Raw genomic sequence first — 23,740 nt, 5'->3', positions numbered from 1 at the left:
CAGCTTCATCGAGTCCTTCGGCAACGTACCAATGCAAAAAAGCCTTTTTTTCAAACATTAAATCAAATTTACTAACGATTTTTTCCCAAGCTGATTTTATGGCGGAGGTGTTGGCCAACATTAGACAAGATCGATCGGTTGCAATAAGATCACCTCCAGGTACGTTAATTGGAGGTTGAGAATTAACGCCAACCTAAATTAAAATAAAATAAAACTAAGTTACCTGGGAGTTTTTTTTTTTTTTTTTTTATAAATAAATAAATAAATAAATTTTAATAAAATCAAAGTTTTATTACTTTAAATCCGGTTGGACACCAATCGACAAAATTAGCCGCTTTTTTAACTTTTAATGAATTTATTGCTGAACTTATACTCGAACTAGAAATATCACCTCGGAATAAAACAGTGCAAGCCATGTATTTACCTTTTCTGGGATCACATTTAACCATCTGGATAAAACAAAAAAAAAATGTTTATGTATATATTATTATGAAAATATCAAAAGGAAAATTTTTTTATCGATGGCAAACCTGATGAGAAGGTTCAAAACAAGCATCAAGCAATGAATTAACTGAATTATTTTCATAAAGAACTTGTTTTTTTGACATTAAAGGAGCATAACTTATAAGAGGAAATTGAATTCTAGGATAGGGTATTAAATTTGTTTGTATATCTTTAAAATCTACGTTGATATCACCCGGAAATCGAAGTGATGCCGTAACGGCAGATACCACTTGACCCATCAAACAATTTATGTTGCTAAATGTCGGAGAACAAACATCCAAAAGATGATCGCAAATATCGTAACAAGCTTCGTTATCGATAAGAAAACAACCTTCTGCGTGTTCTAATGATAAATGAGTTGCAAATGCGGCATTATAAGGTTCCACGATAATAGACGATAACTGAAATTTTTGAAAAAAATAAAAAACAATTTTATTTCGAATAATTATTAAAAATTGTTTGTAAATTAAATATTATATACCTTAGGTGCTGGATATATGGAAAATTCCATTAAACTACATTTCGGATAATCAACATCTAATTTTTCTAAAAGATGTGCGGTTAATCCCGAACCGGTACCACCGCCATAAGCTCGAAATATAAGAAAACCTTGAAGATTATCACAATCTTCGGCCAAATTATGTAGGCGATGTAATAACAAATCAATAATTTCTTTTCCTAACGTAAAATACCCTCTAGCAAAACAATTGGCCGCATCTTCTTTTCCGGATATTAAATTACGAGGGTTAAAAAGTGATCTAAATCTACCAGTTCTGATTTCATCTATCAATAAATTATATTAAATAAAAAATTATATTATTTTAAGGGTATATTATAATCCGTTTACCGAGAACTGTTGGCTCTAAATCTACAAACATGGCTCTAGGCACTACTTTATTTCCTCCTGTTGAAGAAAAAAATGACCAAGGCGGACATAAATCACGATCGCAAACAATTCCATCTTGACGAATTCTATGTTCGTAACAATACATTTCCCAACAGGAATTTCCCACTTGACATCCCGCTTGTCCGACGTGAACTGAAATTATTCCTCCCTAAAATTTTTTTTTTTTTTTTTTAATCAATTTTTTTAACTTGTGAGCTTTTTATACTAGCCGGTCATCAGATAAAAAAACAATAAAACAATTCTGGTGTTCAACGGATGGGTTTATTATGATAAATATATATATTATGTTTACCAAATATAATATTAATTATAATAATAATAATAATAAATTACACGTTTACTTACACTTTTTGCCATTTGGTTAGTCCTTTTTTTTAAATTTTAATTAAAATTAAACTTAAAAATTTTATTTTGAATCATGTTAAAAAAAATTTTAATTTTATTACAAAAATTTAGATTGATAATAAATTGTTATAGGAAATGGTTATTTTAATTTAACATTTTTATACCTTATGATTTGTTACGACCTTCTCGAAATATTTGTTCTTTCGTTCCTTTTTTATTCAAGAGCCAAGTATTTTCAACATTAATAATAATAATATTATTGTTATTGTTTAACTTTTTTTTTAATATTATTATTCATCGGCGTTTTTAAATAATTTTTTTTTTTGAGTAATAACAGGGAAAATTTAATTAAACCCACCATAATTTGAAAATAAGTAAAATTATATTGTGTCCAAAATAAAAAGTAAAACTCTAAGAAACCGAAAAAAAAAAGTTTTTAATTAAAGATTTGGGGATTAAATAAATGGTAAACAATTATTCGAAAAAAAAAAAAACTATATATATTTATAAATAATAAAATTACAATTTTTAATAATAATAATGTTTAATATTTGTAACATTTAATAAATACAATAAATAATGGTAATGATTGGAATATATAACAAAGATTGAAAAGTATTTTATTCGAAACACTTATAAAAAATTTGTTAATTTTTTTTTTTTTTTTTTCCATTGCTACATATATGGAAAGTTTAAATACTTTTACAAGAAATTATTGATTATATAAAACAAAATAAAATAAATTTAATATTAATTCATTTATACACAGTTAAAAAAAATAGTAAAAAATAATTAAATTTTACAAATATGAAATTCGATTACAATATTTTAATATGATGTAGAATGTAAAATAGTAAATGCCGAGTTTACTGTACAGAAAATGATTTTCTTAAGATATTTGATAATATTCATTGATATTTGATTACATTTATTTTATATGATAAAACAATTAATAATTAAGCATTTTAATATAACTAAACTAAATATTTGATTATTACAATATACATTATTATGCTATTTTTCTCTTCTGGTGATTACAGGGCGGTAAATAATTTAAAAAAAAAAAAATTTATCAAATTAAATTTCCTAAATATGTTTTAGCTCCAATATTGTTTCATTATAAGAATTGTAGCTTTACTCAATTTAGGTCCAATCAATGGATTCATTTGAGCCATATAGCAGCACAACCAACTGAAAAACAAATTCAAATCGAAAAAGGTTAGTTTTTAAAAAAAAAAATAAATAAATAGAAAACAGTTTCCAACAAAAAAAGAATAATTTAAATTGGTTAATAAATAAAATTTTAAATACTTACAATAGCCAGCAAGTTACAGCAGTCAGAATTAGCACAACTTGAAGAATCCTAAAAGAAAAAAAAATATTATTAAATTTTTAAAAGGTGAAAAATAATAACATAATGTAAAAATAATTACCCTCTGTTTGGTCCTTTTGGTACTATTATTGGTAAAAATATTCCTACTATTCCCCATAAAACTGTAAATACTGCAATAGCAACAGCCGAAGCACCCATTTTTATAAAAATTATTTAATTATTTAATATATATATATTTATATAAATAAAATATTTCCTGATTTTTGAAACATGAATTGATTTACAAAGCAGACGAAATCATGTGATTCAAAATATTTACACTCGAAGGCGGTGAGATTACATTTTAAAACGTTCTTTTAACTGACGGTTATAATTTGTCACGCAAAAAAAGGTAAGTTTTTTTTTTTTTTTTTTTTTTTCATTTAAAAGAAATGCATAATAATTTTATCTTTTAAATATCTTAAATTTACAAATTAATTTACCCCAACTTCGTTAAAAATTTAAAATAGAAAATTTTTAAACAAAATTTAAATATGGCGTCAAATTTTCAAAAATAGTAAATGAAGTATGTGTAAGTTTTAATCATTTCTTTTTTAAATTAATGATTTAATTAATTAATCGTGATAATAATATAGTATAATTTTTAGTATAATTTATAGTATAATTTATTTTATCATCGACTCGTACGCAATTTGGTTGGTTTTTCATTTTTTTATTACCATTTAATTCTTATAATTAATTTTTCACATTTTAATTTGCAACTTTTACTATATATAATAAAAAATATAAAAGAAAACTGAAGATAATATTTGAGTTGAATTTATAAAAAACTAAATTTTTATAAATATCGTTAGAAAAAATTTATAAATTATAAATTAGTAACATAAAATTTATACCCAGTAGTATAATTTTAAAAAAAACTTTATTATTATTTAAATTCAGATATTGTACCAGGGATTAATTTTCAAAAAAACGTACTAACACTAAAATTAAATTTAATGTTTTAAAAGTGTTAAAAAAGTATTTGGACTACTTTTTCCATTTTTTTTTTTTTTTTAATTAAGAACATGTCATTAAGAGCGTGTCATACAAAAGTCCTCATGCTTATCCAAATAGTTAAGATAATATTGTTTAAACCATCAGTATAATAAAAATTATCATGGAAAAATTTATTATAATTTTATTGTTTTTTTATAATTTTTGTTTTTGTGAATGGATTTTAGTACCATCAATCATACCTAATCAGGTAAGTTTTTAATTTTTTTTTTTTAAGTTAAGATAATAATAATAAAAAATAGTGATATCATTTTAAAAAAAATTTATTGTATATATTAATCAATGGATATTATTATACAGTCTGAAATTTTATACAAAAATGAATCTCAACATATGGAAATAAAAAAAAATTTATCATTTTCTGATGATGTTTGTCCTGATTTTCATAATTTAACAATAATGAGTTATTCAACTAATAAAGAATATGTAAGGGAAAAGGAAAACGATTGGGAAATCACAATGGAAAATTTAAAAAATATTATTAAGGAAAATAATAAAATACCAAAAACATATGAAAAAAAATCATTTTTTATTGAAAATTTAGGAGAAAAATTAATGTTAGAATCAGGTAATTATTAATTATTAATATTATTATTATTTTCAAATAGTTTTGTTTAATTAAAAATCACAGAATAATTTTTTTTTTTTTTTTTTTTTTTTTTAAGAGTTACAAATAAAAAAATTATTTCATCCTAAAGGTTATAGAAAAGCTCGATTTGCTGCACTTCATTTTCCTTCTATGGAAGGTTCTCTTATGACAATATCAATGCTTCTTTTCGGAGTATACCTCACTAAATTAATACTTGTAAATTATTTATTTAAAATACCATAAGTTTAAACTATTAATAATTAACGCCATGGGGGAAAAAAAAAAAAAACATTTTGTCTTTTTTTTTTTTTTTTAGAAACTTTTACAAAGTCACTATACAAAATATAATATTCCGATAAGAACGATCGGAGGAATTAAACAACCATCAATTTTAGTTTCGCATAATCGAAAAAAAAAATCAATTGAAATGGATTTGCAAAAACTTCGATTAATGATTATATTAAATAAATATAAAACAAAATTTAATTAGAAAAATAATAATAAATAACTAACTTATTTTAAGTGAAAATTAAACGAAAAAAATCTATATATACACATATATGTAAGTAGTAATTAATAAAAGCTTTCGGCTTTTTGTTATTGATTAAAAATTATTGTTTTACCCAAAGGTTATCTCTCTCGTTCGTGAAATTTATTTATTTAGAAAAAGCTTTAAAACTTTTTGTGACGATCGATAATTTTTCAATTATCCATTTAGGAATATTATTTAACGTCAAAGTTAAATAAATATTTGTTCGCCAGCTAAATTATCGGCAAAAGGTTTGACTATTTTCTTTGTGGTAAAATAAAATATAAGGCCAAAAGTTATGGATATTGGCAACGCTGGCAAAGCTTTACGAAACACAGCTAGAAGAAGTAGAGTCAGACACAAGCCCTGGGGGGAACAAAAAAAAAAAAAAAAAAAAAAAATTTTTTTAATCGAAATCAATTTAGGATCTTTTAGAAAAATTAAATGTATTTGCTTACAATTAGAATGGCAACAAAACATGCAACGGTTGTATTCCAATCACCGTAAGAAGAAGCTTTTCCAACTAAAACACTGTAAAATATAAAATCTCCCAGTCCGAGTTTTACACCTCCTGAAAAAAAAAAAAAAAATTATATTGACTCCGAAAATTGGACAAATGAAGTTTTAAAGGGAAAAAATTTTTGTTAAAAACTTACTTTCTTCTTCTTCAACTGTAACAGCATTTGTACCAACTGGACCAGGATTTGAATGACCCTCTGATTGTTGTGGATGAAATCTTACTTCGCTTTGTTGAATTTCTTCATTTCTTCTCTTTGCTCTTTGCGGATTCATCCATCCTCTAACAAATCCACTTTCTGGATCTTCTTCGAAATTTCTAGTACTATTTGATTCTTTAAGTGACGAAGTTGGATTTTTAGTCTCCTCTGATGTCATATTCACGTAATTGTACATAAATGTGGCTAAAAAAAAAACAAATTAGGAATTAGGAATTAGAATTTAATTGAAATTTTTTTTTTTTTTTTTTTTAGCTTACATGAATAAATAAGAGCTGGAAATATTTGTTCGTTTCTTTCTTGAGCCGTTTCAACCAAAATTCTAAGTGGACCCCTCGGAGTCAATACAGCAATCAAATCTAAAATTAAAATGAAAAAAAAACGATTATTTAATTAAATATGAATATATATATTTGTGAATTTTTAACACAATTTTTACATACCCCAAATTGAAATAACAGCTAACACTACCCAAGCCGTCCATTCTGGTAAATATTTGATAAAAACTAGAGCCATTAAAGCAGCTATGAAAATTAAATAGGCTTGCTGAAGTAAAAGGGGTCCTTTCCAATGTATGCAAATCATTCCGACAACACCAAAATTCCACATTATTATGGTTAATGTAAAATAATCCATTGGAATATTGTATGCTCTTAAAACTTCCCTAAAAGTAAACATCTTTTTTATTTTTTTTACATAAATTTATAAATGCCATCATTAAAATACTTTAATAATTTAAAAACTAAATACACTTAAAAAACTAATTGTATGTGTGTGACATTAATTTACTAATTGTAGATAATTCATCAACCTATTTGACAAGACTTACTCTAAATAAAGATATGAAAACAAAAAAAGAAGCATCAGTGAAGATGCAATGAGCCATCCATGAATAGTTTTGTAACATCGTTTTTTATACAAAATAATTAATACTATAGTCATAACAACAATCACAGCAATAAGTATAAGAGAGTTAGCTACTGCATTCCAGGCTTTTGTGCCTGGATTAGAGTCAGTTTCATGGAATGGTGTATATACACTGAAAAAATAAACAATATATTAGGTATTTGTAACATTTTAAACAGATGATTAATAATAAAATTTTATAAGTAAAACACTAACAAATACATATCACTAGTAGTATAAAATTTAATAGAACTAATAGTAGCAACTACTACAAGCATACATAAAGATACGGGTGCGAATAGTTTTATAACATGTTTGGCACCATATTTCAATTCGAGTTCTTCTTGCCATTCATCATTGGCTTGATTACCATTATTTGTGGACCTTGTATCAATTTGAGTAACATTTTCTGGCACTTCTGGTTCTGTTGAAGCACTCTACAATGACATTAAGGTGGTAAGAGATCAAAATTCATTTTATTTACTTAAAAATAGTGTACGAATAAACTTAATGTAAAAATACTAAACGCGGTAGAAAGAAAACATTTTAGAAAGGACAAAAAAAAAAAAAATTACTTGTGCGTCACTCTGTTGTGATTTTTGAGTCTTTTTTTTTCTGTTATTTTTATCATTTATCGATTCCATGACTACTTCACCAGCAACATGACCATCCATGAGTCCAGTATATTCGTTAGCCTCTTCAAAATCACTATCACTATCTGACATATAGATTTGAATAAAAATAAAAGTCCGTCATAGATGAAAACAATTATCAATAAAGTAGATAATGGGAACGCTACTACCAATACGGTATCACTTTTGCCAACATAATTATCATTTGTATAACAATAAATGCAAAATGTATATGATTCAAATTACTTCAAAATGAATTGATTCTTTTTTAGATTCATTTTATGTTGAGTAATGACAAATTTATAATGTTAAAAAAAAAAAAATAAGTATAACGCCTTGAAGTCTATTTAAACAGGCAGAAATGTAAAGTTAAATTGAATTACGTCAATGGTAAGTTACGTTTTTTAATTTAATTAACAATTAATATTTAGTTGGTTTTTTTTTTTTTTTTTTTTTTTTTTAAGTTTCTTTAAAGTAAAAAATTAAAAATATATTTTTTTTTTTTTTTTCCCAAAAATTAATTTATTCGGTTTAAATTAAATTATGTGACGTTTAAAAAATTTCAAAACGAAAATACTTTGTCTATAATATTCAAAAAGAAAATTAATTAATTAATTTTTTTTACATATATAATTAAATCAAATTAATTTTTTGCGGGTGTTTTTAGTCTTGCAAAGTGTATATACGCTATTTGTCTTTTATAATTAATTCAGCAAAAAACAAAAATTTTACTTAAATTTTTTTCTATGTCAGTACATTTTATCAGTATAAATAATACTTTTACTTAAATATTGAATTTTCAGTAATTAGTAATCATGCGTTATCAAAAAAAAATTGATAAAATATCATTAAAAAATTTTTTATCTTTTAAAATTTTAATTAAAATATTTTGAACTATAAAATGCAGTCAACTGTTGAAGTCACTAATACCTATTTTTAAAACAAGTTGTTAAATACACTTAGGCGTTTATTTATTGCATAATATTTTTATTTTTAAATACTTAACCATTCGATATTTTACAATTGAATAAAATTTTTTTAGGATTAATTTTGAGTACTTCAATTGAAGAAGCATAAAAGAGCTTTAAATTTAACTCGATTTATTTTGCTGTTTTTTTTTTTTTGTCATACCTACATGCCTCAATTATTCAATCAAGTTTCTAATATTGGAGGTAGCTCTCCTAAAACATTTGGTAGGAAAAGGTTGGTGGTTTTCTTTACCTTTACTTTTCGAAAAACCAAAAACAATAAAATTTTTACTTATTGTATTTTTTTTTTTGTAGCAATTACATAAATAATGAAAATAGCAAACCAAACTACCTGTTTTTAGAATTTGATGAAAGTAACTGTGCAGAACCTAAATGTCTGAGTCCGATTCGATCAAGTTGTTTAACTGAATCTTTTGAAAAAGAAATTTTGAAAAAATGTAGCTATGATAGTGTTGTAGAACTACATGATAGTTTGAATAAAAATGAAGTAGCTTTTTCTGTGGATGCAGATGATGTTGTCAAGTCATTAAATGCAGAAGAAGTAAACAATTTAAATGATTCAACTCTACAACTAATAAATATTAGTAAAAATAAAACAGATTGCATATTAGAAAGTCAGTTGGAGTCAAATGATGGATGGGTTGTAGTGAATGCAGATCCTCTTATTTCAGATAACTCATTATTTTCGCTTAATTTAAAAAATCCCAATCCAATCTTTTTACCTTTAGATTCATCATCTAGCGAAAGAGATTATCTAGTTGAAGCTGCCTATTATGTTGGCCAAGCTCAAAAATTTGAAATCGAAGAAGAATTTGAGGCTGCATTTAGTTTTTACAAAGCAAGCATTTCTTGTCTTTGGAAAGGAATGCAATGCAGTAGAGAAAAATTTGATTTTGAAAAATTGGAAGCCATTGAAAAGAAAATAAAACAATATTTATCAAAAGCCGAAACAATTTATTTATCTCACATGGTTCGTGATAATAATATAACAGACAAAGATGAAATTGAAACAGCTGAAAAATTAGAAATGTACAAAGTATTAAAAATATTAGAATCCGTCATGCTGGTCGTGAATAAAGAAGATGAAAAATATTATGTGATTAAAGTTTTACAAAAATCACCTTCTCCTTTTGATAAAGAAAAAAAAACTTGCATTCCGGTAAATGTGCCTTACATGGTAAAATTGTTTAAATATTTCGAAAATGAAAATTCATTATTCTTAGTTTTGGAATATGCAAAAGGTGGTAAACTATTGGATGGATTCAATGACGATTCTATAATTAATTTATGGCTAAGAGAAACACGAGTCAATTGTTTAAAAAATAAATTATCTCGTAAAGGCACCCTTAATAAAGTCGCCGAGTCTCAAAATAATGTTAGGTCAATTAGGGACGACGTAAAAAAATATAAATTATTTAATAATGTTTACGAGGAAAGCGATACGCCATCATCATCATTGGAGTCTTTGCAAAATGAAAACACGTCGTCCATATTAACCGAAAATGGAAACGAAGCACTCGAAGAAACCGAGACAACGTTAGATTTTAAAAATTTAGAAATTATCGATTTAGTTGAAAATTCTCAAAAATTACTTAATTCGGTGAAAAAAACATTGAAAAAAAGCGAAACTCTTACAAATGCCGTGAGTCAAGAATTGATTAATATCGAAACGGTTTTTGATTTAAATTCTAAATCGGATGATTTTGAAAAATTCAATTCAAAAAATTTATCAAATTCAAATTTAATGGCGGACGACGATAAATTCATTTGCTCTCACGTTAGTTAATTGTTTTTTTTTTTTTTTTAAGTTATTATATTCACTTTTTATTATTAATATTATTAATTGGTTTTTTTATAATTAATTTAGGAAACATCAGAATCGGAATCAGATTTGGAAAATTTAACGGAAAAAAATGATAATCTAAATTCGATAAAGGAAATAAAAAAATTAAAAAGTTGTTATAAATGCTCTGAATCCGTTATTAGACATAGAGCGGCTGAAATTGTTGTCGCATTGGAAACTTTGCACCACTACGGAGTCATTTATCGTGATTTACATCCGAAAAACATTTTACTTAACGATTCCGGAAATGTTCTTCTCACTTTCAAAGCCGAATGGAAACAAGTTGATTCGATTTTATCCGAGGAAGCCGTTAAAAAATTATACGTGGCACCAGAAAATTTTACCGTTTTTCCAATCACTCCCGCCGTCGATTGGTGGAGTTTTGGTGTTTTGCTTTTTGAATTATTAACAGGAAAGGTGAACGTTTTAAATGTTTTGTTTACTTACCCCCGTGTTTTTTTAGAAACATGTTTCGTTTAACAAATTTGTTTTTATTTTTGGTTTTAAAGGAATTGATTTCATGTTATCCGGAAGGGATTTTGCAACACACAACACTCACATTCCCTGATTTTTTATCACCGGAAGCTTGCTCTCTTCTCACGGAGCTTCTTAGGCACGAACCAAGAGAAAGACTTGGAAGTGCCGTCAATGGCGCCGAAGATATAAAATGCCATCCATTTTTTCATTCGATAAATTGGAAATCGCTTTACGACGACGACGACGACGATGACGATTATCGATTTTAATTGTTACAAAAAAAAAAAAAAAAAAAAAAAAACCATTCCAGTTTTTATTCAGGTTTGATTTGGAATTCTAGTCATTAGTTAGTTTTGTTTTTTATTTTATTTTATCACTTTTAACATATATTTAAAAAAAATACACATTATTTATTAAATTTGTATTTTTATTTATTTTAGACCACAGAAAAACGTATATAATGCGAATAAAATATTTAATATTTGATTGCATTTTTAATAAATAATAATAATAATAATAACAATAGTTTCGTTATAATTTTATATTGAATATTAAACGGGAAAAAAAAATGTTTGTTTTCTTTTAGTTCGACGATTTCGAAAAATTTTTCAAAATATTTAAAAAAAAGGTAAAAATTTTAAAAAAGTGTCATAAGAATAATTGATATTTTGTAAATAATAATTTATTATTATTATTGTTATAATTATGGATTTCACGTAGATTTTTTTTTTTTTTTTATATATATATGTATATATATATATATATAAAGAATAAAGAAAAAGGAAAATAGAAAATGGATTTAGCTCGAATAAACGAATTAGGACTAGAAGATTATTCAAAGTGGAAAAGTATCGTATTAGTCATATCATTTAGTAAATGGTGGATAATGATAATAACATTTCAATGTTATTTGGTATTTTTAATATGTATAAGTCAGTTGGGATTTCATTTTTATAAAACGGAATTGGCGGTATTGAGATACATATTTGATGCATTTTATTTTTTAGACGTTGTTTTCATATTGTCTTATCGTAGGAACATACAATATAGGAAAATAAAATTTACCGCTCCGCGAAATTGGTTTTTCATATTTTTAGATTTTCTATCAATTATACCGGCGGAACTTTTTTATAGTTTTTATTACGTGACCAATAACGAAAATGACGATTTAGAAAGGATTTTATTTCAAAACAGAACGCTGAGAATATATAGGATATTTTATTTTGAATCCTTGGTAGAGAAAACAATAACAAAATATCATAATTATATATTGTACATGATTTTTCTTTTTGTCACAAAGGTTATATTGGTTTCACAAATTATTTGTTGCTTATGGGTAAACATGAAAAATTCTCTAAAATGCGATTTATCCTCGTATACTTGCTTGCTATGGCACATGTTAGAAGTACAATCCATAGTAATACATAATTCTTCTTTGAAATACGGATCCATGACATCAACGTGGGAAATAGTTTTAGCCGCTCTCGCCATGTTTTTCGGTTTGGTTTTGATATACGCTTATTTTTATCCATTTATTTTTCTCGTAAGTATACAATTAAATTACGCGAGAGCTCTTTATTACGACAAGTATAAGAGACTTGTTCAAGTTCTCGACAACATGATTAAAAATCAAAGTGTCAAAGAAAAAATCATACAAAATTTTCTCGATTCGTGGAAAAATACGACAAACGTTCATCAATTGTTTGAAAATGTACCATTGGCATTGAAGAAAGAAATTTTCACGGATATTTTTTGGGATGCGTTCAGTCATTCGGATTTATTGAGATCGATATCGAGAAGTTGCAAGAGAACGTTATCACTCGTCGTGACGAAAGTCAATTATCACACGGGAGAACAAATATACGTCAAAGGTCAAAACCGAGAGAAAATGTTGTTTCTAATACAGGGTATGGTTCAAATAATGGCGGAGGAAAATGAAAAATCACCCCTATTGTCATTTTCAAGCGGAACCGTTTTCGGGGAATCGTCACTTTTTTTATGTACGAAAAGTTCGGCCATAATAAAATGCATGACTTATTGCGAATTTCAAATATTGACAATGCAAAATTTGGCAAAAGTATTCATTGATTATCCGAAAGATAAGATTTTAGTTTTTAAAAAATTAAAGGAAAGATTAAAAATGGCCAAATACACGCAATGGAGAAAAACAACATTCGGATTCGACGATAGTAGAGAAGCATACAACATTCAATCGAACGTCGAGGATTGCGTGAAATGGATCAAAACTCAATGGGTCGCCATTTCTGAGGGACACATAAGACATAAATTAACGATGAAAGCAATTGAAGAAGGACAACGTATACCTTCATTTCACAGAACTCTATTACAACCGGAAATAAAAATTGAATTCATATCGAATTATTTGGAATTATTCGTACTTAGCAATGCTTTCGAAGAGAAAAGGGATGCTGTGTGCTTGCGTACCAATTTCCCATGGTCAATCGATCCAACGGCTTCGTTTCTTCGATCGTGGAACACATTGATTAAATTCGTATCATTTTTTCCAATGATCGTGTACCCTTTCAGCACGGCTTGGTTGGATGAATATCCAATTTTGGTTTACAAATTGAGTTTTGTAGTAACGACAATATTTTTAGTAGACGTCGTATTAAAATTATTGACGGCAAAAAAAACAAAACACAACATAATAACGCAATTCAGATCCGTTTTATTACAAAAACTGAGAGAGCCGACATTTTATCTCGACATATTGGCAGCTTTTCCGTATCAAATATTTATTATACTTAAATACAACGAATTAAAATCGTACGAAGTAGGTTTGTTCCTTTATCCGGCCATATTGAAATTTCACGTTTTCGTTACGGTTAAAATACCATTGGGCTCTTACATGGTTTTTATGAATTTTTTAAAAAATTTCATAATATATTTGGTATGCGTGTATTTTTTTGCCGCGGGATTGCACATTTATTATTATTCACTCGAAGTCCGAAACGGTCCCAAGGAAAATTGGATAACAAGATATTTAAGCGGTAAAGGAAGGAAAAATGTCAGAGTTCAACTCGTTTCATTTATAAACGTTTTATTAAACGCATTGGGAATAACGGATTTATACGTGTATTGTGAAAAAACAATGGAATTGGTATCGGAATCAACACAAAAATATGTTTTCTTTTTAATAATAGCTTATTTTTTAGGTAATTTTTTCGGTTGTTTTATAATAAAAATATTCAGCTTCGGTACGTTTATTGTTTTATTGAAAAGGATTCGGGCTTTCATAGAAAGTATTAGATTTAGCGCGGATGTTGAAAAACAATTACTTAAAAATTTTAAATTTCAATGGGATTACGAACACGCGGATAATTTTTCAAGCGAATCCCCGATATTGAAATTTTCATCATTCGATATAAAAAAAAATATTTTTCTCGAAAGCATTTATCACACATTGAAAATTTGTAAAATGTTTCAATTGGAATCAAACGATCTTCTCATGGCCGTAATGAAAAAATGTTCTTTCGTCGGAGTTCCAGCGGGTTCGATAATAGTCACATACGGTGACATAAGTCACACATTATCCATCGTTCACAGAGGAACGTGTCAGGTAAATAGTTTTTTAATTAAAGACACGACGGCGGGTTTAGGATGGCCCATGGCGGTGGGACCGGGTTACGAATTTCCCGTATTGTCAACCCTCTGCGGTACACCCGTACCCGTTGGAGTGATAACTATAACGGATTGCGAATTGATTATGATACACGTCAACGATTTGGTTAATATATTTATACATTTTGACATGTTGAAAGACGTTACGGAAGCTTTGATCGAAAATAATTTTGTGGAAAAATTACAAAACGTCAAACCCGGATTGATCGGAGTCAAAGAAAATTTATTTAAAAAAGTTTTCCTAACAAAAGATCGCAAGGAATCGCTTTGGTCGAAAAAATTGTGGAGCATATATTTTTTTTTCGACAGAGGTAATCGTTACAACAGTTTGAAATTTTTCGAAAAATGGGAATTATTTTTCGGAATTTACGTTATTTTATTAAACATATTTTGGCCATCTTGTTTCGGAATATTAGCCTACGCATCCCACGTTTTACTCCCAATGCTCGTCGCATCCCAAATAGTCATCGTATTAAACATATTATTTTACATATGGACTCCGTATTACAACGATAATGGCATATTGGTATACCATCCCTTTTACACGCTTAAACATTATTTAAATACGGCGCTCACCGTCGACCTACTTTGTTTTTTCCCATTTTATTCAATCGTGAGGTACGGGATATCGGATTCGATGGAAAAACTACCATATTGGACGGTTTTATTTAGCCTTTTTCAATATTATTTAAAATTCATACACGTGATTGGTTTTTTCGGAAGGGATTCGCTCACTCTTTACGATAAATATTTCGTTCATATGGCTAAAATTATATTATTTTTTTTCATTACTCTAAACATTCACATAAATTTTTGCATGTTTTATTTCGCGGAATGGATTTACGAATCCCCGTATAGAATAGTGGATTTCGAAGTTGTCCCGGATTTCGAAGAATATTACGATAATGCAACGTTCAGACCCAACGGATCCCTACACGAATATTATATATACATATGTTATTGGACGATATCGTCGTTGAACGCAAACAATTTAAATTTGGAAATATTTAGAGAATTTCAATTGAAAATGTCATTCGTATTGAGTTTGATCGGTGCCATTTTTTCATATTACGTGTATTGCACGATGGTCGCGGATTGTTTTTTCACATTTTTAGGTGAAATTATTTTTCAAGAAAAAATAACGTCACTCGTTAAATTTTTAGAATTTGAAAATGCCGACGATAAAGTAATAGAAAGAGTTTTATCTTATTATAATTACGTATGGTCTAAATCGAGGGGAGAAAATTTAAAAAAAACATTCGAACAATTTCCAAGTTATTTACACGATCAACTCGTGTATCCCCTGTACAGGTCGACGTTGATCAAATGTAACATATTCTCAAATGCAAACGAGGGATTTTATAAAATATTAGCTAATCATTTAAGTTGCGTTTATTACAGTCGTGGATCCGTTATAATATTTCAAAACGAAGTACAATCTCATTTGTATTTTCTTCACAAGGGTAAATGTTTCGTTTACGATTGGTTTTTAATACTCACGGATGGATCCCTAATAGGAGATTTAAATCACACAGGAGTCATGAGAAATAAAATCTACGCTTTGACCCACACGGAACTCCTTAAAATATCATCAAATGATTTTTTTTCAATATTAAATAATTTCGACACAATCGAAACGCAATATTTAAAAGTAATACAAAGTTTGGAAAATTTTTTCAATTCGGGAGTTGTAAAAAATAAATATCAAGCACATCCGGTCGACAGCAGAGATGTTTTACACGCTTTCGGATTGGAGAGTAAAGTTTTCGGATTCGAAGACGAAAGTTATTTCGAAGAAACAAATAAAGTTACCATCGTTATAAGGAAATCATTGAAATTTAGATCGGATGAAAAAAAACGTTTGTTCATTATATATCCGGGAACGTGGAAAATCAAAATATTATTAACTTTCGTACAAATAATTGCTTTTCTAAGCATATCCGCCGTGCCATTTTTCGGCATATTCGGCTGTCTCACGAATGAAGCATTTTCCGTCATTGCAATATTAGATTTATGTTGGCTCCTATGCATTATATGTAATTTTTTCGTCGGGTACATGGATAAGGTTAAAGGTGACGTCATAACGGATTTGAAATTCATAGCACTTAAATATATGAAAAGAGGTGACGGGTTTTTCATTGATTTACTCGCACTTATCCCCTTCGAAATATTATACATATTAACGTTTAAAAATTTACGAGACGTTAATTCGAAAGTAGTCTCGTGGTTGAGAATTTTTAGACTTTTTCGAAGCATACACTTGTTCGGAGACATAAGAAACGAATCGAAAAAATTAAAAGCGAATCATTTATTGATTTATTTACATCTTTTATTATATTTATTAGTTTGCCTGATATTTTTGTCTGCATTTATTGTCATAATAACACCGTATCCGGATGATCACGTTGTTAGAAATCCATTTTCATTGAATATTCGACAGATTGGTGTTTTTTTAAGCGCTTGCGAAGACATCGTATGATTTTTTTTTTTTTTTTGTTATTTATGATTTTCCCCTTTCCCTCCTCCCCCCCTCTTTCTCTCTGTCTCTCATTTATTATTATTTTTTTCCAGTTGGATTTTTTTTCATCGACCGGCGTTTCGATACTTTATCCGAGTACGAATATACACATATTTTTTATGATTATTTTTGGCATGCTCGTACCTTATCTAAAAGGAATATTGATAAGTCAAGTTTTTTCAATAACCCACGCGAGAGGTTTATTTAAATTCAATTACAAATCGCAAATATTACAATTGAATACGTTTTTAGAGGTTAATATATATATATAAATATTATCATTATTATTATTTACACGGAGAGAGAGAGAGAGAGAAGAAAAATAAAAAAAAATGATTGATTTTTTTTTTACAGGACAACGAAACGTCACCGTCTATAATAAAAAGCGTAGTCGATTATAAATTAAATCTATTAGATTTTGGAAGATCGGAAAACATGCCACTTTTTTTAGAAAAATGTCCGTTGAGTTTGAAAATAATCATTATGAAAGATCTTTATTTTAAACATTTGCTTAAATTTCCACTTTTCGAAAATATAAACACGATATTTTTGGAACAATTGCTCGCGACTATGAAACGTGAAATATTTTTTTCCGGTCAAGCCATAGTCGAACAATTCGATGTGGATCACAGAATGTATTTCATACACAAGGGAGAAGTTTACGTCATTAAAGAACAGGATTACATGGAAACGGTTATCGGGATAAGGAAAAGCGGGGAATATTTTGGTGAATCCTCAGGTTTATGGTTTTCCATACCTCACGAATTCACGTACAGAGCGAGAACGTTAGTAGAAGTTTTGGTACTTTGTTCGGATGATTGGATGGATTTAAGAAGATGTTTTCCTAAAACATCAGCTGAAATATTATCTAAAGCACAAAGTTTAGGTTTAATATAAATAGTGATAATAATAATAATAATAACGGATGTTTTTTAAATATTTCAAAAAAACTTTTGTAAAATCAACAACAACAACAAACAAACAAAAAAAATGGAAGGAGTTGTGACGAATTTTTTTTTTTTTTTGTTTTACGATCAATAAATAAAAATTTATTTAAAACATTTACGTAATAAAAGAAAAGAAAATTTTTTCTTCTTCTTTTTTTTTTTTTTTACATTTCAAAAACAAATCTAAAAGTAAAATGAAAAAAAATTTTTTTTCCCCTATAAAAGAACAAAAAGAAAGAAAGAAGGAAAAGGAGGAAAAGGAGGAAAAGAAGGAAAAAGAGGAAAAGTAAAAATCGAGTTAATTTTTTTTTATTTTTAAAACTAATTCTTTTACTTTTTAGTATTTTCAATTTCAATGTTGTAGATTCAAAGCAAAAAAAAAACTTTTGCTCTCCCAAGATAATAAGAAAATATTAACTGGTGCTAAAAGAGAGAAATTGCTCCTGCTGTTGTTGCTGTTGTTACTCCTTCAACTCCTGCTCCAGCTCCAGCTCCTACGATTTTTACAAAAAAAAAAATTTCAACTTGAATAGAAACAGGGCAATTTATTAAATTGACATCTGGCAATAACTTTTTTTTTTTTCTTTGCTATCCCACAGGACGGGAAAACACTTCTGGGTTTTTTAGATAATTAATTTTCAACAGAAAATAGAGTTTTCCGTACATGGTTATCATCATCATCATCATCATCATCATCATCGATATTATTATTATTAATATTAATCTTTTTTTTTTTTTTTTTTTTTTTTTTATTAAGAGAAAATTTATCGATGGAAAATTTAAGACAACTAAACCGTGAAAATTTCACGTGTTTTTAAACGTTTTGTTTGCTTGTTTGTTTGTTTGTTTATCAAAACGAAATACATAAAATCGTGTTAATGAAAATTATTATTATTATTATTATTATTATTATTATTATTATTAACACTTCGAACAAAAGGAAAGAAAAAATTTTTTTTTTTTTATTTCTTTAATATGGGAGAGACAAATGGCGGCGGGTCATTTAATGGATGAAATTTTTGCTCCTTTGTTTAAAAATTATTATTATTATTATTATTATTATTATTATTATTATTATTATTATTAAAAATAGTTTTTTTTCTACGTCATCGTCGTCATCGTGGTCGTCGTTGATTTCCGATCCAGGATTTCCAGGGGTTTTCAAAATGGGTTTGAAAAATTGCATTTTTTATGATTTTTTTTTTGTGCTGCTGCTCCTGTTAAACGAACCCCCCCATTGCATTAATCACTGGAAGCCCAAGTTTTTGTTTGTTCACTGATTTCAAAATGAAATTTAAATTTCCCGAGGGAAAAATTTAATGCGCCTGCTTTTAACAAGAAAAGAAATAATAATAATAATAATAATAATAATAATAATAATAATAATAATAATAAAACAAACTTTTAAGGTTTTTGTTAACGTGAAAATTAACTTTATTTTTTCTTTCTTTTTCTTCCTAATAAATTATCGTCGACATTTTATTTATTTATTTATTTTAATTCGTTAATTAGTTATTAATAAATAAAATGACGTGTTCATCATTTAATAAACCCAATTATAATAATAATAATAATAATAATAATAATAAATAGATTATTAATATGATGATAAAAGTGATGATAAAAATATTTAATTGACAGGTAAAACCCCCCCCTCCCGCCCAATCTCGCCCCACCCCACCTGATCCCTTCTTCCCCCTAATTACGAAAAATAAAAATTATTTATAAAATTCGAAGGGTTGCCCGAAAGGGTTCCCGAAGGAATTTTCCGAAGAGTGAGGGAGAAACGGGAGGAGGAGGGAGGAGTTCAAAAAATTTACTTCAACTAACTTTTTTTTTTTTTTTCGGGGTATGAAAATGACGTCACGAACTAATAACCTTTAATAAGAGGGTTTAAACGAGGGTTAATTAATAATAATATTCAAAAAAAAAAAAAAAGGCGGGAAAAATTATCATCCTTAAAATTTTAAACGGGGAAAATCGATGATGATAATAATAATAATAATCAATAATCGAAATTTATTTTATAAAAATCGTGTGAGTAATAAGCACATAAGTTTTTCCTTATTATTATTATTATTATTATGGTTAAACGGATTGAAAACAAAAAAAAAATATGTTTGTGTTACAAACTGGGGTAAATTAATTATGTTTAATTATGAGATCGTGTTTCCGTTTGTTTGTTTGTTTGTGTTTTGAAATTTAATAAAAATAAGTAACATGGTTTTTCCGGATCCGATAAAAAATTTTTTTAAATTAAACACTTACTTATATATATATATATATATATATATATATATATATATATATATATATATATATAATTCTTTTTTATTTACGCTCATCAAAAAAAAAAAAATGATAATAATAATAATGATAATAATAATGATGATGATGATGATGATGATGAGTATGTGTTTTGTTTTTAATTCGGTGCGGTGACGTATTATTAATTATTTAGCGTATGTGCGACAAATTTAATTTCTTTTTTTCTCTTCCCTTTTCCCTTTTTTCCTCTTCCTCCTCCCCCTCTTCAGCTCCCACAAAACATTTAATTTTTTTGATTGTTTTTAGAGAGAGAGAGAGAGAGAACTCGAATTCTGTTTGTTTTTCGTTTGTTTTTGTTTTTTTGTAACGAAAGGAAAAGATGAAGAAAATAATTAGAAGAATTAAAACTGGAAAATTTTTTTTTTTTTTTTAATAATGTTAATGGATTGTTATTGTAAATATTGTTTTTATTACTCATCACGATATATACGTAGTAGATATTAATTATCAATTACACATCCTTTAATTAATAATAATATAAAAAATTATATTAATAATAATAATAATAATAATAATAATAATAATAATAATAATAATAATAATAATAATAATAATAATAATCTTGTTGGGATTTAAAAATTTGATACGAGGCTTGAAGAGAAATTTTTTTTTTTTTTATTTTAATGGATTTTATGTAAATTTTTTTGTTGTTGTTGTAAGGTTAAAAAAAAAATTATTAAAGTAATAAAACGTGGGAAAATTTATAAAAAAAAATGTTATGCACATTGTTTGTTGTTTGTTGTTGTTTGCTGTTTGTTGTTTGTTGTAGTTTTTGTTGTTCTTATACGTAAATAAATAAAATAAAAAAAAACCACAAAAGAGTTCATAATGCCAAAAAAAAAAAAAGGGAAAAACAATCTCCAGTTTCTCCAGTTTTTTTTTTCTTCTTCTACGTCGTCGCCACCCCCACCACCCCCGCCACCGCCACCACCACCGCCGCTTTTTTTTTTCCTACAACTTAATATTTATTACTCTTGAAATTCGTTTTTTGTTTTTGGTTTTTTTTTTTTCTTTGTTTTATCCTTTTGCAATCTTAAAATCCATTTTAACTAAAAAAATATTTCGATTAAAATAAAACATAATAATAATAATAATAATAATAATAATAGTAATAATAATAATAATAATAATAATAATAATAATAATAAATGGAAGAAATAAGATAACCGCCGTCGGCACATTAGCAGTTCCTGTAATAGAATATAGTTTTGGCCTCGTAGACTGGACGAAAGAAGAAATCACGCACCTAGATAGAAGGACAAGAAAAATATTAACCATGAATGGTGCGTTACATCCAAAAGCTGATGTGGATAGATTGTACGTCAGCAGGAAAGATGGAGGAAGAGGATTAAGACAAATAGAAGCGGCATACCAGAATGCCATAATTGGAATGGGAAAATACATAGAATCCCATCGAGAGGACCCCATCTTAGCCCAAGTTATACATGCAGAAAAAAAAACTACAAAAAAAGGAGTTCTGAAAAGGGCAAAACAAATCGTCCAAGAAAATAAAGAAAATGAGATAATGGAAGAGGGGCAACTTGCAACTTATAATAGCAAAGCCCAATCTCAGAAGAAATTAATAGGCAAATGGGAACAGAAAAAATTACATGGGCAATACCTAAAAAGAATAAATGCCGAAGATATTAATAAGAAGAGCACGCACAATTGGCTACGACGTGGAAAACTTAAAATAGAAACAGAAGCGTTTATTACAGCGGCTCAAGATCAGGCATTGCGGACCCATAACTATGAAAAAGTAATTCTCAAAGTCCGCCAAGATGACAAGTGCCGAATTTGCCAATCACAATCGGAAACCATCGATCATTTAATTTCCGGTTGTCCGATACTGGCAAAACATGAATATTTAGAAAGGCACAATAAAATATGTCAATATCTCCATTGGAGTATATGCCGAGAATATGGAATGGATGGATTACCCAAGGAGTGGTACAACCACATTCCAAGCCCGGTTACGACAGTAGGTCCATGCACAGTTCTATATGATCAACAAATCCACACTGATAGAACTGTGCCAGCTAACAAACCGGATATCATACTCAGGCATAATGGGGAAAAATGGTGTAAGTTAATTGAGGTATCCGTGCCGGCAGAAAAAAACACCACAGCCAAAGAAGCAGACAAAAGGCTGAAATACAGAAATTTGGAAATTGAAATAACCAGGATGTGGGGAACAAAAACTGAAACGATTCCGGTCATCGTGGGAGCATTGGGAGCCATGCCACATTCAATAAAAGGAAATTTAAAGAAGATTATGAAGAACCTAAAAGAAGAAACCATCCAGGAAATCGCACTATGTGGGACGGCCCACATTCTTCGGAAAATATTATAAATAGCACCACCGATATTCGAGTATTTGTCCCTAAGGAATCGGGTAGAGACCTGGGATAAATACTTAACAACCCCGACAAATAAGAGCCTTGTCGTGTTTAAGAGTGACCATAATAATAATAATAATAATAATAATAATAATAATATTAATAATACATAAATAAATAAATTTAATAATTGTTTATTAATAAATTTTATTAATATCGTGATATACGAGTATTAAAGTTTTTTTTTTTTTTTTTAATGTAAATATTAAAAGGAAATAAAAAAATATGGAAAAAAAATGGGAGTGTAGGGGGGGAAAGGAAAGAAAAAATGAGGTTTTGAAAATCGGAGGGGGTGCGTGCGGGGGAGGGGGCGGGGGAAGGGAAAAGGAGGGGGGAAAAAAATAAAAAAATTTTGGAAAATGAAACGAAAAAAAAAAATTTTCGAATCAAATATAAGATTTGAAAGTCGATGATGCAGAAGATTTTATCAATGAGATTTTTTATCCCTGGAGAAAACATTTTGAGGGTTGATGTAATTTTAACTTTGTTAAAGGCTAGAAAAAAAAAAAAAAACTGGAAAAAAAAACTGGAAAAATATTTTATACATATATATTTGATCGTTTCATCGTCGTTATGGACGTCGTCATTAAAGTAAAAAAAAATTTTTTTTTATATTGCAAATCAGATTTTTTTTTTTTAACATCGACCCGATCGGAAATTCCCCCCTTCTCCCCTTCTCCCTCCTCTCATTTTTTTTTATTCTCCAGTAAAACTTTTTAATCAACAAATGGCAACAAAATCAAAAATAAAAAAAATAAAAAAAAAGTTGAGTAATTAATTAACAAAACAACAACAACAACAAAAAAAAAAATCACAGATTATTTATTCAGAAAAAAAAAAAAAACTTCATCAAAAGTGTCGGCAGGAGGGGGGGGGAATGGGGGTAGGGGGAGGGGGGAAAAACAACAACGAAAAAAAAACATCAAAATCAGTGAAAGATTAATTTCCTGAACAAAAATAATAAAAAAAAAATTCAAAATCGGTTTTTTTTGTTTCGTACAAAAAAAAAAAAAATAATAATAATTTATTTCTATAGGAAAATTTTGAAAAAAAAAAAAAAAA

At 27.7% G+C, this 23,740-nt stretch overlaps 5 protein-coding genes across 5 annotated transcripts; 2 read left to right on the top strand and 3 right to left on the bottom strand.

Annotated features, from left to right (window-relative positions):
• Position 1: 1 nt before the first annotated feature.
• On the bottom strand, positions 2-1,496 carry Phum_PHUM238340 (tubulin alpha chain, putative; the record flags this gene model as incomplete). The annotated part of the gene is made up of 5 exons (XM_002426092.1): positions 2-193; positions 297-449; positions 531-905; positions 986-1,287; positions 1,352-1,496. Coding segments are annotated over 5 exons (1,167 nt in total), but the record flags the coding sequence as incomplete, so codon positions are not given.
• A 1,357-nt stretch (positions 1,497-2,853) lies between these two features.
• Phum_PHUM238330 (vacuolar ATP synthase subunit H, putative) lies at positions 2,854-3,287 on the bottom strand (the record flags this gene model as incomplete). The annotated part of the gene is made up of 3 exons (XM_002426091.1): positions 2,854-2,947; positions 3,072-3,119; positions 3,190-3,287. The coding sequence occupies 3 exons, from the start codon at positions 3,285-3,287 to the stop codon at positions 2,854-2,856; spliced, it is 240 nt and encodes a 79-aa protein (XP_002426136.1).
• A 2,186-nt stretch (positions 3,288-5,473) lies between these two features.
• On the bottom strand, positions 5,474-7,628 carry Phum_PHUM238320 (uncharacterized protein; the record flags this gene model as incomplete). Its single annotated transcript, XM_002426090.1, has 8 exons — positions 5,474-5,629; positions 5,722-5,834; positions 5,920-6,183; positions 6,258-6,356; positions 6,441-6,661; positions 6,827-7,036; positions 7,120-7,340; positions 7,479-7,628. The coding sequence occupies 8 exons, from the start codon at positions 7,626-7,628 to the stop codon at positions 5,474-5,476; spliced, it is 1,434 nt and encodes a 477-aa protein (XP_002426135.1).
• Positions 7,629-8,670: 1,042 nt separating this feature from the next.
• Positions 8,671-11,113, top strand: Phum_PHUM238310 (ribosomal protein S6 kinase, putative; the record flags this gene model as incomplete). Its single annotated transcript, XM_002426089.1, has 4 exons — positions 8,671-8,738; positions 8,819-10,305; positions 10,402-10,784; positions 10,877-11,113. 4 exons carry the CDS (start codon positions 8,671-8,673, stop codon positions 11,111-11,113), a joined length of 2,175 nt encoding a protein of 724 aa, XP_002426134.1.
• Positions 11,114-11,637: 524 nt separating this feature from the next.
• Phum_PHUM238300 (voltage and ligand gated potassium channel, putative) lies at positions 11,638-17,901 on the top strand (the record flags this gene model as incomplete). The annotated part of the gene is made up of 3 exons (XM_002426088.1): positions 11,638-16,959; positions 17,058-17,177; positions 17,359-17,901. The coding sequence occupies 3 exons, from the start codon at positions 11,638-11,640 to the stop codon at positions 17,899-17,901; spliced, it is 5,985 nt and encodes a 1,994-aa protein (XP_002426133.1).
• Positions 17,902-23,740: the final 5,839 nt, after the last annotated feature.

This window comes from Pediculus humanus, genomic scaffold, assembly GCF_000006295.1.
Source record: "Pediculus humanus corporis 1103172107610 genomic scaffold, whole genome shotgun sequence".
In the NCBI taxonomy this organism is placed as follows: Eukaryota; Metazoa; Arthropoda; class Insecta; order Psocodea; family Pediculidae; genus Pediculus; species Pediculus humanus.
The sequence above is the reverse complement of the archived record's forward strand: the minus strand, read 5'-3'. Positions and strand labels throughout refer to the sequence as shown.